The 16083-nt window shown below is 43.4% G+C and overlaps 1 protein-coding gene across 1 annotated transcript in view; it reads right to left on the minus strand.

Moving 5' to 3' along the window:
• Positions 1-10315, minus strand: part of LOC309545378 (uncharacterized protein C6orf132 homolog) — a gene marked incomplete at its 5' end in the record, with an annotated part of 56999 nt that extends 46684 nt beyond the window's left edge. Inside the window, one exon of the mRNA XM_082244551.1 lies at positions 10177-10315. Within this exon, the coding sequence (XP_082100677.1) occupies positions 10177-10315 (139 nt within the window). The remainder of the gene's footprint in view (positions 1-10176) is intronic.
• Between the last annotated feature and the right edge of the window lie 5768 nt (positions 10316-16083).

Raw genomic sequence — 16083 nt, forward strand, 5'->3', positions numbered from 1 at the left:
ACCCACCACAGGGTGCCAGCCAGCCAGCCAGCCACCCACCACAGGGTGCCAGCAAGCCAGCCATTAAGCATTAAACAAAAATTAACATGTTCAGTACCAGATTTGTGTAAAAAATGGTCTTCATTTTTCAAAACTTTAACTGTACAAAATATGGGCCCATACCGATATGTTGTGACCAAAATATTGGTATCAGCCGTGAATAAACCATATCAGTCTATCCCTAAATAAAATCAGTACTTTTTGCTAAAAAATTTACTTAGAACTCCCACACACATATACACATATATATATATATATATATATATATATATATATATATATATATATATATATATATATATATATATATATATATATATATATATACACACACACACATTTTTTTTTTTTTTTTTTTTTTTTTTTAACAGAGACCCCATAAAATTGGCGTTTGTTGCAATATTTTATGTCACACTGTATTTGTGCAGTGGTCTTTCAAACACAATTTTTGGGGAACATTTTAAATACACTTCAAGAAAAAAAAGAAAACTAAAAAAACAGTAAAGTTAGCCCAATTTTTTGTATAAGGTGAAAGACGATGTTATGCTGAGAATCGTGAAAAAAATTGTGATTTAAAGCAAAAATATTGGGATTCTTATTTTATCCAGAATTGTGCAGCTCTACCCAGATTCCAATTCTGTAAGGGCATTTTCACAAAAACCCACATGCCAAAATATATGCAGGCTGGGGTCTATTGTGTATGGGCAGCGAGGAGCTGTGTTTTGTGTGGTTTAATTTTTAAGATTAATTACAGTTATGGCCTTGTGATTCTATACAAAGGTACATTTGTCAAGCGTGTATCAGTGTATATACACCATACTTGACCAATAACCCTGGAAGCTGGAAATCATTGAAGTAAATGCCGCTTCTCGGTCCCGTGCCTAGGGGCAGCACCCCCTGCTTAATGAACAAGGGAGGTCACCCGCTCAGCATGGGTGCCATTTAGAGAATGCAGAGCATTTTCGGAATGAAGGTAAAGCATTACCTGATGAGTCAGAAAGGCAGGCGGTGATGTCATGCTCCCCACCTTGTCCAATCAGAGAATCATTCAGAAAAGGCAAAAGCATGCTCTGAATTTTGTCTGTGCCAAATGGCTGGCTTCCAGTGTTCAGCATGGGACCCAGAAGTAAGTGGAGATCACAAGAGTAGCAGTGTCTACTTCAGGGATTTCCAGCTTCCAGGTAGATCAACTAGGTACATTATATACATAGTTACATTGGGCCAAGCTGGACGAGTATAACTGAGTTTAATATAGCCATACGTGGATAAAGTCTTTAAACTTTATTGAAATGTAACAAAATTACATTTAATCTAACTCTATACATGTTAGCGTGCATAGACTATGATGTAATGCAATGCGTAGCACTGTGTAAAACTGCAGATATGCTGCTTTAACCACTTGCCGACAGCCAGCAGTACATATACTGCAGCAGGTCGGCTCTATAGCGCGAAACGATGTACCTGTACATTGTTTCGTCCAATAGTCAGTGGGGGCATCAATCACTGGATTGGCCAGAGGGGGGAGCCATGCAGCGGGTCCAGCGGACACAATGTCTGCCGGTCACCCACGATCACTCCCCATAGAGACAGAATGGCTGTCTGCCTATATAAACAAGGCAGACCGCCATTCTGTCACAGATAGACACAGTTATCTTGTGTTCCTAAATAGCAGGAACACAGATCTCTATGTTCATCTAGTGAGTCCATCCCCCACACAGTTAAAAAGCACCCCCTAGGGACACACTTAACCCCTTTGATCGCACCTGGTGTTTATCCCTTCCCTGCCAGTGTCATTAGTACAGTAACAGTGCATATTTTTAGCACTGATTAATGTAGTAATGTCACTGGTCCCCTCAAAAGTGTCAGTTAGGTGTCTGATCTGTCCACCGCAATGTTGCAGTCCACCAAAAAAAAAAAAAAAAAAATAAAAAAAAAAAAAAAAAAAAAAAGAGAGCCATAAATCTATCCCCTAGTTTGTAGATGCACTAACATTTGAACAAACCAATCAATATACCCTTTTGGGGGGGGGGGGTTTAACCAAAAAATATGTAACAGAATACATATTGGCCTAAAGTGATAAAAACATTTGGTTCTTTAATTACATTTTTTTTGACGGTTTTATAGCAGAAAGCCAGAACTATTTTTTTTTTTTTTTAGAATTGTCGCTCTTTTTTTGTTTATAGCGCAAAAAAATAAAAACCGCAGTGGTGATCAAATACCACCAAAATAAAGCTCTATTTATGGGGGAAAAAAGGAATATCAATTTGATTTGGGTACAGCATTGCATGACTGCGCAATTGTCAGTTAAAATAATGCAGTGCCGTATCGCAAAAAATGGCTTGGTTAATAAGGGGTGTTGGTTTATAAGGGGTGTAAAACCTTCCGGTTCAGAAGTGGTTAAGCAGCACGCACCACCGCGTATGTATGATGTAAACTATGCAGATCAACCCAGCGCAACCTACATGGTGTAAAAGGTACACTTAAAGTTTAATAGTCCATCACTTTTATACCTTTCTATATGCTATAAATTATTTTCTGATTTGTAGCTACTTTTTTTTTTTTTTTTATTTGACTGCCAGGACAACATTTTAAAAATGTCCTCGTAAGAATGACAAAGTAGTGTCTAGAATTATTTTTCTCTTCCTTAACAGGTAGGAAGAGTATGTCTCCCCAGGCTCTTATAGGACAGCAGTTGGGCCTGGCCATGAATTGCTAAGGCACCACTGCACTGTGGGAGGCTGTGTACACAGGTGCCTTTTACCTGAAGTCCTGGAATTTTTAGGGTGCTGGTATGGCAGATCATGGAGCTGGCATTTAAGTGCATCTGCTATAAATTGTCAGCCAGTGTTAGTTTTGTAGACTAAAATATTTTCATTGCCGAAATGAACACGATTTTAGTAGACTAAAATATGACTAAACCAATTCAGATGACTAAAATACAACTAAAGCTCATATTCCCATCGCACGCCTTCCTGGATATGGGCACATCTGTTGCGAGTGCTGAAGCGATCACCAGCTGGACACTGGACCTATCACAGGTACATACATATTCGTCATCACACCATGGCAGGGCCGCTGATAAGGCAGTACAACCGGTTCTGTTGTATTGGGCCCAGACCTCATCAGCTAAACAGGGGGGCCCAGGATAACTTTATTGTTCATTTCTTCCTAAATGAATAAATGGATTTTACTAGACCACATCTCCACTCCTACTTGTTTACTAGGACTTTAATTCCATTTCCCTGGACTCCATTAGTTCAACAGAGGGGCCCAAGAAGTGGGATTCTCTTTTCATTTTCGGGGCATAGTGGGGGGGGGGGGGTAAAGTCAGTGTTGCTGTTTCTCTGCACCCCAGGGGGGGGGTAGGTGGGGGGGTGTTGAAGTTTTATGGTCGAGAGAGATCATCCCTGTCCTTGGATATATACTGGGTACCAAGTTACTGAACATACGGTATACACTGTATAAATATTAGGGGACCTTACATGTATATACTCCTTCCAGCTCAGTGGCCCACAAAGTAGCTGAAGATGGATAAGGATTAGGTTTTTAAAGTATCCAACCTAAACAGAAATGACAGCTCTTGCATTTCGCTTGAAAGCTCCTTTTAGAATTTTTGCATCTCTAGCACTGTCCTGACTCCTGACCGAGAAAAAAGGTCTTTTCAATGATCTACCAGTGAAGGTCCTACAACTCTAAAATAAATTCCAGTGGGCTGCACTGGTATTGATCACTTGACTGCCACAGGTAAATCCTCCATCACCATTTTCTCATGCATTAGGCTACATATAGTTTGAATTATTTTACATGCATCTATAAAGTGCTGACAATTTATGCAGCGCTTTAAAAAATAGTACATTCACATCAGTCCCTGGCCTCAAGGAGCTTATATTGTAAGTTCCCCATTTCACAGGCATAAACACACATACTAAGGCCAATGTCATGCAGGGAAAGCATGCAATCTCCATGCAGATAATGCCCTTCCAGGATTCTAACCCTAGTACTGCATGTCCAAAGTGGCAACAACTAAGACGCTCTTCTGCCACAGTTCAGGCAAAATTCATTGTTTTCAGCTGGAGTTACCAACAGAATTTTTTTTTTTCCCAGTAAGAAAAAGCAGTCCTGTACACTTTACTGACCTGCATTTTACTATTCAAATAGGATTCTTTTTCAAAAGCACAACACAAGCATTATGGGGTAAATGAGTTTATCTAATTGATACGTATTTACAGTCAGGGCTTTTTTTCAGCGGGAACGTGGGGGAACGCAGTTCCGGCACCTCCAGCACTGAATGTATGTAATGGCAAGGAGTGCTGGGTTGTGCTACACTGTCTATTGATGCTGGCTGCTGAGGAACCTATTGTTGCTGGAGGGGATCTATTCCTGCAGGAGGATTTATTGCTGCTGGGAATATCTAATGTGGCTGCTGGGGGATCTATTGTCTCTGGAAGAGATCTCGTTTTGCAGGGGGGTCTATTGTTGCTGGGGTGGGTCTTATGTTGCTGAGGGGTCAGTTGTTGCTGGGAGGGATCTACTGTTTAGGCAGCAGTCTATTGATGCTGGCTGCTGGGAGATCTGTTGCTGCTGCTGAGGGCCCATTTTTCTGGCTGGATCTATTGTTGCTGGGGGATATATTGTTGTTGGCTGCATGGGATCTATTTTACTGCTTTTTATTATCATTAACAAATTCCATACAAATTACTTAGTACCACAAATGTTACTTTGTTCTGTATTTTCTAAAAGGGATGGTACTGGGAGGTGGGTAGTGGGTGGAACCAAGGAATGGTTCACGGAGGTAGGTAGTGGCGAAGACAAGGGCATAGTTGCCAACATTTAAAAAAAAATTTCCAGGGACACTTTGCAGCACAGCTATCAATTACCACACCCACTTCCCCGAAGCTCCGCCCACTCTGCATAATTAATCTCGCCTACTTATCAGATTATAGGGTCTACTCAATAAAGAGAGAATTACAGGATATTAAAAAAGGGAATTTCAGACTTAAGGCCACAGTAGCAGAGTTGGAATAATCCTCCCATTCAGGTGCACTACTTCTGCGTAACATTTATGGGCAGCCCAATTAACAGGCGCTTCCAGGGACAATATAAATTACCTGGGACAGGCTCCTATTTGCAGGGACTGTCCCTGGAAAAAAGGGACAGTTGGCAAGTATGCAAGGGGTAAGTCCAAAAGAGGGAGTTCCTGCACCTATTCTCTGAGAAAAAAAAGCCATGTTTACAGTACAAGTGTTTCTAACGCAGGCCATACCTTTAGGGCTGCTGTAAGAAATGACGGGGCCCAGTACAATTTATCAAGACAATATTTTTATTAAAAATACACTAAAATCATTATTACATGACACAAACATAACTGAGAACTTGTGTAAATTAGCATACACACATTATATATCTATATATATATATATATATATATATATATATATATATTTATTACACACACACACACACACACACACACACACTTTTTTTTTCTTTCTAAATGTAAAAAAACAAAAAGGTGATAACATTAAAAAAAAAAAAAAAAAGTTAAAATTTTATTTTTTACAATTATTTTACAATTTTTTTCAATTACTTATTACGTTTAATTATTCGCTTTTTTTTTTTTTTTTCAATTTGTTACATTTTTACAGAACAGGGAAGCCAGCAGGGGCATCACAGTGAAAGACGGGCACACTGGCAAGGGGAGGTGTTAGAAGCAGGCAGAACAGGAAGGGGGGGAAAAACGGTGTCGGAAAAGCAATGATGCCCTGTGTCTGTGTCTCTCCCTGCAGCAGGTGAAAGCCAGCAGGAGGGGGAGAAACTGGCTTTCACCTGCTGCAGAGAGCCGCACAGGGCTTCCTTCTGTAATTTCCCCTCCTCCCAACCACACTGATTCCCCGTGCTGTTGGGGCCCCCCATGTGTGCTTGGGCCCCCTACAGGAGGACTGTGGGTCCCCCCCCCCCCCCTATTAACGACCCTGCATACCTTTATGCAAAATTGCTCAAATGTACCTATTAACACAGTCTGTATTGATGGGAATTCCTCCCACAGTGCCATTGTGTTCTTCTGGCAGGGTGTTTGGAGAGCCACCACCGGCAGAATACAATGATCTCTGCTTGCAACTATAGCCACTGGCAAAACCCAACAGGCTGGTTGTCCTGAAGTTGATCGATGGATCAAGGACAACCAGCCTGCTCAGACAGATCGAAATTGGGCTGGTTCCTAATGAAATTGGCTGAATTTTGATCCATCTATGTCCATTTTAACACTGTATGCTGACTTTTTTTTTTTTGCTTAAGTTAAAACAGCAAACAAGCATTTTTACATTAATGATATCGACCAAAAGCAGCATAAAACCGCAAAATGAGTCTGGTTAAATTACAAATAAATATACAAAATTGTCTTCAAGAAAATAGGGTTAATGGTCATTTTCTCATTGGTTGTGCTGAGTCATATACCTGTAGATGTCTAGGACATTCCACATCTAGATTAGGTCATAGCTAAGACGTCATATCCAGTGAACAGGAAGGAACCTGCTACAAGTGTAATCCATTTTATTAACCTTGCTCAGATTGTGTGGGTGCTCTTCTGAAAAGAGTGCAATGTATGCTAGATCATGAGCACATGTTCCCCCCTAATCACATGACATTTATTTATGCCATCATCCATTTAGCGTTTTAAGGGCATACATTCTTTTGTTGTATTGGGTTAAACATATTTACTCTAAAAGTTTGACAGTCTTGGCAATAACGGTTTCCCCAAGCCATAAAACCAGGCTAAAGAAATAATATTTTTACATTTCTACTTAAAGCGGTGGTATCCCCCGAGTACAAAAAAAAAAAACCCTGCAAGACAATGGCATAATGTGCATCGCATACTAGCACATTATGAAATACTAGCCCCCACATGGTCACCCGGACACCGCTTAGGGAGCTGTCATGTTCCCTCTGCATCTCTTCCGGGTTCGGTGGCTCCGGTGCTGTGAGTGGCCGGAGCCGCGATGATGTCACTCTCGCGCATGCGCGCGGGAGTTCACTTTCCAGCAAGGAGCTTTGAAGGTCCGCCAGACCTTCAGAGCGCATGCGCCGCTAGTGTCAGCGGCTGAATATTCATTTTACCTACAGGTATGCCTTATTATAAAAAGCGGAGTATACTACCGCTTTATATTGTATGTAAAGCAAACTTGTTTTCAGGCTTTGGCTGAAGCAGGGGGGTCTCCAAACTATGGCCCTCCAGTTGTTCAGGAACTACAATTCCCATCATGCCTAGTCATGTCTGTGAATGTCAGAGTTTTACAATGCCTCATGGGATGTGTAGTTCTGCAACAGCTGGAGGGCCGTAGTTTGAGGATCCCTGTGTTGAAGGGTTAGAACCTACGTCAAGTTTTTTTTGCGGCCTGTGTTCCTGCTGGGAAGAGTACTCTCCCTGTTGGTCCTGATGACCATTATCTCTGATAAAGAAAGTAATGGGAAATCCTAAAATGTATACATTTCCAAAGAAATAGTGGGGACACCTGTTCTGGGGACAACTCTACAAGTGGAGACTTTCTCTCGCTTTGGAGAGATCTTCCCTTTTTTCCCCTTCTGGGTGTCTGGAACAGGAAATTAAGGGAAATGTTGCCAAGGGGACACAGCCCACAAAAAAAAAAAAAATTCAGATTCTATGCAAAGCATACTTCTATGCAAAGCCTGTTCCTTTAGCCCGGTACACACAGGCAGAACATCGGTAGACATTTGCCGTTTCAAAAAAAAAAAAAAAATGCCCGACATTCTGCCTTTCTGTCTGTATGTCAGTCTGTGTAGTCGGCCAGTTTCTGTTGGACGTGCACCCTGGAAAACCAGCAGCCAACTGACTCCCAATCAGCGCTCTCAGCCAATGGCAGAGAGCGATGATCGGAGTGTTCTGACAGAGGGGCCGTCCCCCTGTCAGCTCAGCGGGGAAGATTGCTGTACTAACCTCGCACGGTTAGTACAGTGTCTACGACTAGATGTGAACAGTTGGATTCTGATTGGATGTAGCTACTGTTTGGCTGACCACTTTCTGCCCAATACCTTTCAATCGAAGGATGTCAGCCAAGAAGGGTCCGACAGAGCCACTCTCAAAGCAAATTTTTTACCATTTCATCAGTAACTCCGAAATTACTGGAAAAAAAACAAATAGTGTGTACCCGGCTTTAATCAAATCCCAATTAAAGGTTTTACCTAAATAATAAATACCTTATTGCTCCACACCCTGCACTCCAGTGGAGATAACTTGCGGTTTGAAATTGGTGCAGTAAAAACTTCTAAAGCTGGATACACACTATACAATTGTCTTTAGATTTTTTCCTTTAGATTTACTAAATCCAAATAATATGAGGTCAGACCTAAACACTTTTAATTTGTTTGCAATCAGGCAGGCCCTGGCACTACAAAGGTAAATCTAAAGAAAATCTAACAACAAAAGTTGTATAGTGTGTATCCAGCTTAAGGCCCCTTTCACACATGGAGTCCATTCAGATCCACCTGTCAGTTTTTCTGGCGGATCTGAACGGATGCCCCATGCATCTCTATGGGGCATCAGATGTCAGCGGAGACATGTCCACTGACATCCGATCCATCAAAACCGGACAGATGGAAACCCTATTTTCCATCCGTCTGGCGGATCGGATTGAATGAGAACGGACAGACGGTCCATTCATATCAGATTCCCCCATAGAGAAGAATGGAGACCTGACAGCTGTGTCTCCGCACACAGCGCGGAGACATAGCTGTCATCCGCCTGCTTAGCGGGGGATCAGCGGATCAATCCCCCGCTGAGAAAAACAGAGTCCGCCTGACGGACTCCGTGTGTGAAAGGGGCCTAAGGGTATTTATGTCCCAGTCTCCATCTGCACTCAATAATTCCTTATGTGAACCCTACGTCATCACTACAGGGCACAGTAGTAAAGTAAAGCAGGCCTATGGGAGTTTCTGAGTTACTGATGAAATAGTAAAAAATTTGCTTTGAGAGTGACTCGGTCAGCCCCTTCTTGCCTGACATCCTTCCATTGAAAGGCATTGGGCAGAAAGCTGTCAGCCAAAACAGTGGCTATATCCAATCAGATGCAACCACTGTCCAGGTGTTCTGACAGCTGTCAGAATGCAATAGCCCAGGGAGATTCGTTCATCTGCGCTGTATACAATGGATGGTGGATCTGTTTTTTTTTTCCTTTTTTAATTCAGCCTGCAGGCAGAATGAATAAAGCCCATTATGGGCCATACACACTATTAGATTTTCTGAAGACTTTTTCCTTTAGACTTACCAAAACCATATAATATGAGGTCAAACCTAAACACTTTCAATTTGTATGCAATCTGGCAGGCCCTTGCACTACATAGAAAAGGTAAATCAGAAGGAAATCTAACCACAAAAGTTGGATAGTGTGTATCCAGCTTTAGTGTATGACCAACTTATGGATCAGCATTGAGTGCAGAGGGAGGCCATGAAATTGACACTTCCAAAAGTGTTGGATTTCTGCACCAACGTCAGGCGGAGATCTTAATTGATCAGAGCTGTGTTTAATGGCGGGTGAGTACAGCATTATAAGTATTTGCCATCTTCTTTACATATAAGACCTTTATTCTAGATTTGAGAGTCACTTAAACTTGGATTGTCGGTTTCAAGATTTATCCGCATTCCCAAATCTTAGTAAAATCACAACTGCGCATTTTCCCATAAGCCCTTCCTTTTCACCCATTTAAAAAAAATACAAATGAAGATAAGACAGCCCAATATTATAGCTAGATCTCATTACGAGGAAGTACAAAGTATAACCAGTAAGGTAAGATAGCGTGCAGTAAAAAATAATGGTTTGTCATTTCTTCCTCTGACAAACACCCTGTACACAGAGAGCAGTCTAACAGGTCCATAAGCTGCTCTACCATCAAATTTTAATGAATGCTGCTGATCTCTTGGTAACCTCGATTAAAAGGAACAGATCTCTACTGTTCTGCAGAGATTGATATGGATCCAACCGGAATAAAAGCGAAGGAGATATCAACGCGCCCATACAGGGCGATATACAATCTTACCATAGAAAAGGGGTTAAATTAAAACAATCAATGTAGCAACACATAACAAATACTGACGTATGCATCCCCATCAGAGTCCCAGTCACTAACCATGGTAGTCAACGGACGCCTTCTTGATTCCCTTAGGCTTCATCCATGGTGGATTGTCCGCGTACAGTGAATTTTGACTATTGTTTTTCTTTCCAAAAAGCTTATTAAGAGTCCCCTGCATGGAGCTGTTCTTCTTCATTTTGGTAGTCGTTAGTCCTTGTTTGGAATAGAAATACTCTAGCAGCGATTCATGTTTCCAAGGCAGTCCAGGTAGATGGCAGAAACAAACGAGCTGAGTCCCTGTAGATTGTACGCAGCAGGAATAGGAAGCTCGGTCTCACCTTTGCAGCAGGTAAATAGCTGATTCCTGTTGGTTCAGTGCATTTGCTTCTACCTGACCCCACCCTCCCTTCACCAAACTGCACTAGTCACATTCCTGCTCTCACCTAGCACCACCTTCTAATGGGAAGACACAGCCATGGGTTTAACCTCTCTGCTACTAGAAGGTTAAATATTAACTCTTCTCAAAGTCACTTCTTTGTGTATTGTGTGTCAGATCCTCAGCACAAATGGCTCGTCTCTAGTGTACTCGCTACGTTATATGGATATATCCAGAGCCATATAGATTTCGGTGCTCATATAAAAATTGTATCTTTAACAACTTCTGGGCTGGAAGATTTTCCCCACCTTAATGACCAGGCCATTTTTTTGCGATTCAGAACTGCGTTATTTTAACTGACAATTGCGTGGTCGTGCGACCCAAATAAAATTGATGCTTTTTTCCCCCCCACAAATAGAGATTTATTTTGGTGGTATTTGATCACCTCTGCGATTTTTATTTTTTAAAAACAAAAAAAGAGCGACAATTCTGAAAAAAACAAACAAACAATATTTTTCACTTTCTGCTATATGACATTCCCAATAAAAAAAAATTAAAAAATCACATTTTTTCATTAGGCAAATTTGTACTCTGCTACATATTTTTGGTAAAAAAAATTCCAATAAGTGTATTTTGATTGGGCTGCGCAAAAGTTATTCAGTCTACAAACTAGGGGAAAGATTTATGTCTATTTAACCACTTAACGACCAGCCACGTAGACCTACGTCGGCTGACTTTAAGGGGTTATACCGGGATGATGCCTCTAGCTAGAGGCATCATCCCGGTACCGTTGTTGTTTAGAGCCGACGGTTGGCTTTCCGTCGGTAACGACCGATGCGGCTCGGGAGCCACTCGATCGTTACCCGGGGGGCGTGAGGGGACGTCCCCCCCCTCCCGCCGCCTTCCGTGGCTTTGCCCGGGGCTCCCGTCCCACCGGCTGGATGGAGTCCCGATGAATGCCGGAAACGGCATCGATCGGGTCTCCGATGACGTAACCCGGAGGCGGCGTCCATGACGTCACTTCCGGGTTACTGTGCTGCAAAAGGCGGCAGATTTGAAAAACGGCTGTATGCAAAAATGCCGTTTTCGGCGTTTTGCATACAGGGAAGTGTAGTGGAGGGGTCTGGAGTCTTTTAGACCCTCGATCCCTCCATAAAGAGTACTTGTCACTGCATATTGCTGTCACAAGGGATGTTTACATTGCTTGTGACAGCAATAAAAGTGATCAGATTTTTTTTTTTTAAAAAACCTGTAATAAAGTTAAAAAAAAAGAAAAAATAATTAGGAAAAAAAAAAAAAAATTTAGCCGCCCCCGTCACCATTAGCTCGCGCACAAAAAAAACGTATACGCAAGTCGAGCCGCGAATGAAATCGCTGTTCAAACCACACATGTGAGGTATCGCTGCGATCGCTAGAGCATGGGCAATAATTAAAAAAAAAAGAGCTACACTCTAACTCTAAACTGGTAACCGTTAAATAAATTTAAAGCGTCGCAGATTGAGATCTCTATTGACCGTAGTTTGTCGCCATCCCACGGGGTGGCGCAATTTTAAACCGTAACATGTTGGGTATCTATTTACTTGGCGTGACATCATCTTTCACAATATACAAAAAAAATGGGCTAACTTTACTGTTTATTTTTTTTTAAATGCAGTGAAATGTGATTTTTCAATTTTTTTCCAAAAAAATGGCGTTTTAAAGACCGCTGCGCAAATACCGCGTGACAAAAAATTTTGCAATGACCGACATTTTATTCTCCAGAGTCTTTGCTAAAAAAAATATATATATATATAATGTTTGGGGGGTTCTAAGTAGTTTTCTAGGAAAAAATACTGGTTTTAACTTGTGAACAAAAAGTGTCCGAAATAGGGCTGGGAGTAAAGTGGTTAATTTTTTTTTTTTTTTTTTTTACTAGTAATGGTGGCGATCAGCAATTTTTAGCGGGACTGTGACATTGCGACGGACAGATCGGACACCCAAGGGCTCTTTCACACGGTCCGCCTCCGTAGGCGGATCCGTGCTGCTCAGCGGGGATCAATCCGCCGATCCCCACTGAGCCGGCGGATGACAGCTCTGTCTCCGCTTGCAGTGCGGAGAGGGAGGTGTCACAGCCCCCGCTGCTCTCTATGGGGGATCGGATGAGAGCGGACCGCCTGTCCGCTCTCATCCGATCCGATCCGATCCCTGAACAGATGGAAAAATAGGGTTTTCAGATTTCACGGACAGGATCGGATACGGATGGCAGCGGGTGTCAGCGGAGGTGTCTCCACTGACATCCGCTGCCCCATAGAGCTGCATGGAGGATCCGATCAGATCCGCCTAAAAAACTGACAGGCGGATCTGATCGGATCGCCCGTGTGAAAGAGCCCTAACTGACATTTTTGACACTTTTGGGAGGACCAGTGACATTACTACTGCAGCACCCTCCCAGGTAGGTGCTAGGCAAAACATATGTGTGACCCTGTTCTGCTTATCAGGAGGGTCTGATCTGTTAGTTAGCCTGTCACATGCTTCCATGTGGGACCTGTTGAGACTGGGGAGTCTCCCCACTGTATCCAATGAGGGACCTTGTTGAACAGTGGAGGAAACCTAGCCAATAGCACACCAGGGTTTATGACTGTCCCAGTGGGTGGGAGTTGCTGCACTGCATCCTGGGATTGGAAATAAATCTGGAGGGGGCATGTGACAGGGTGTCTTTTGATGGGAGCAAAGTCCCAGGAGGAGGTGGACAGCTGTCTCTCCTCCTACTGATGTGATGAAGGTGGTCCAGGCAGTCAGCCTAGGGACCAGGAGTTGAGCTGTGCTACAGAAGGATCCAGTGTGCTGGCCAAGTGGAGCTGCTGGGCAGAATACTTCTGGAAAAACAGTATCGTGAGTACTCAAGAATCTGCCCAGGGGTCTGCCTATGAGAGGGTACCACTCCAGAGGGGTCAAGGGGATCCAGAAGTCAGCTAACCCGGAGTGTTACAGTAAAGGGGGTGCCAAGTTGTTAAGCCCTGAAGATAAGAGGGTGAAGGGGGTGCCAGGAAGGGCCCTGAAGTTGCTCAGCAGTGCAGTCTACTATGAAGGATAGCTACCTCAAGAAAGGAGTGCCTTAGGAAGCTAAAAGGACTCTTTCACAGGAAAGGCAAAGTACAGTAAGCGGCCTAGCCGTGACTAGCTCAATCAGTGTTAACAAGCGTCAGTCAACGTTAACCAGCGTCAATCGGCATTTTCTATATCGTTCCTGCCTATTGTGCATAATTCAGTTCCGTTGGAGTATCCCACTCATCCCTTCTCCTTTCCAAGTTCCTAATAAAACATAAAAACCAACGAAACTGGAGTGGTCCTTGTGTGAGGTAAAAACACTTGGAAACATGTCAGAATGTTCTACTGTTGCTAATGGTAACCCAGGGGAACCCACACACAGCAGCTCCCATGGGATTAGTGCTACACTACAGTGATCAGTACTAAAAATATGCACTGTTACTGTACTAATGACTAGGGGGTGTTTTCTAACTGTGAGGGGGATGGGCTTATGGAATCAACACAGGGACCTGTGTTCCCAAATAGGAGGAACACAGGAGCCCTGTGAAGATTGATTTACAACAGCAGACCGCCGTTCTCCCTCCACAGGGAGCGATCATGGGTGCCCAGCAGCAATCGTGGCCGCCAGCCCTACAGATCAGCTTCCCCGCTGGCGAATGGGCATGCGCACCCCCACAATCGCTCCTGCGAAGCACTGTACATGTACGACAATTCGTGGGAACCTGGTGACCTGCCACCGCGGCCATGGTTTAATCTGCGGTGGCTGGTCAGCAAGTTGTTAAAATAATTTTTTCCCTTTGGATAGAGCTGAGGCTTGTTCACACGTGCAGTCACTCGCTCTTCAGTGGGCATTTGACAGGAGGTGAGGAGGTGTTATGTCACCTAATTTAACCCTGTAAATGGCACACTATGAGGCAATTGCGTGCGTCCCCATAGACATTCTGCAGCGGAAACGCCTGCTAAATGCGACATGCTGTTTACTCTTTGGTGCACCCACGGAGCACAGACTTTCAGCTGCGGCACGTGTACAACCCTGAGCAGCTGTATGCTCAGGTTCAGGCAAGCAGTTGGAGGTGATAAAACTGCAGCGTGTGAATGAAGCAAAATTCCATGCTGACACTAGTGCTGCATGATGCGTTTTTCAGTCGGTTTTTGGAATACGACTTTATACCTTTTTAGTGTATTTTTTTGTAGGAGAAGGAGACTAGTTTTTATGCACACAACTCTGCCACAACCGCACTAGTACTGCTTCGTGATGCATTTTCAGTGCATTTTTGTAGTGTGACTTTGCATGTTTTTGGTGCATTTTTTTTTTTCGTAGGAGAAGGAGACTAGATTCTATACACAAAACTCTGCAAAAACTGCACTAAAAATGCATGTACATGCAGTTTACATGGAGTTACATGCACTCCCATAGAAGTCTATGGGGCAAAAAATGCACTGCAACTGTACCAAAGAAGCTCCTGCACCTTATAAATATCGGGCTGCAGCTGCACTTCATTGATGTGAATGGTTGCTATAGAGAAGAATGACGTTTTTATTACCGTGTAATGCAGCAGGATAGCAAACACAGAGAAAACGCACTATTATGAATGGGAGCTAAGGCTGGGTTCACACTTGATGCGATGTGGGAACCAGCGCGATTCCAGTGCAGGTTACCGCATTGCATCCCACTTGCAGGCAGTTCACACTGCTCTCTGCAAACCGCTGCGGGTGTCAATGTAAAGTTAATGACATCCCCAAATTAGTTTGCAGATTGCAGTATGAACTGTGAAATTGGACAGGTATGGGATCACAAACAGTACTGCTGAATTCGCACATAAAAACTGTGCGCTTAAATTCAATACAAGCTGTATGGCTGAATTTACATCGCACATTCATCACATGTGATCTGCACAGCAATGCGATGCAGATCACATGCGATGTCTGGCATCGCACAAGTGTGAACCTAGCCCAAAAGAGAATTATAACCCCTGTCAGTTTTTTTTTTTTTGCCACCTGTACCACATTGGAGATATTTCCCTTCACTGGTCCACATACTAAAGGCCCATACAGATGTAACACCCTCCTAGAAAGGTGCTGGAGAGTGAGTACACTATAGTTTTGGCTCTGTCTGCCTATCAGAGGAGTGGCAGGTAAATTCTATATTGCACTCTGCTTAACAGGGAGCAGGATCTGTGAGTTAGGTCTGCTCAGTGTGCCCAGTGTGTGATTCATACAGTCTAAGGGAGTGTCCCCACTGTGTCCAATAGGGAGGCACATTGGATAGTTGAATAAACCTGGTCAATGACTCGCAGGCTTTTGATACAGCCACCATGATTGGCACAGACGGTTGTCTCGGTGCATTGTGGGGCAGGGTATAAAAAGCCAGGGGCACGTGAGATAGAGGTCTTTTGGCGGGAAGCAGAGTCCCAGAAGGAGGGTGGTGGCTGCCTCCTCTTCTGCAGCAGTTGGTGACAGTCACAGGCAGTCAGCCTGGTGAACCTACAGAGTGGAGCTGAACCCAGAGGTCCAGGAGAGCTGTCTGAGGAGTTGGGGCACTGTGAGAATCTGGAAAGCAG

The sequence above is a fragment of the Pelophylax lessonae genome (assembly GCF_965119305.1).
Source record: "Pelophylax lessonae genome assembly, chromosome: 2".
NCBI lineage: Eukaryota > Metazoa > Chordata > Amphibia > Anura > Ranidae > Pelophylax > Pelophylax lessonae.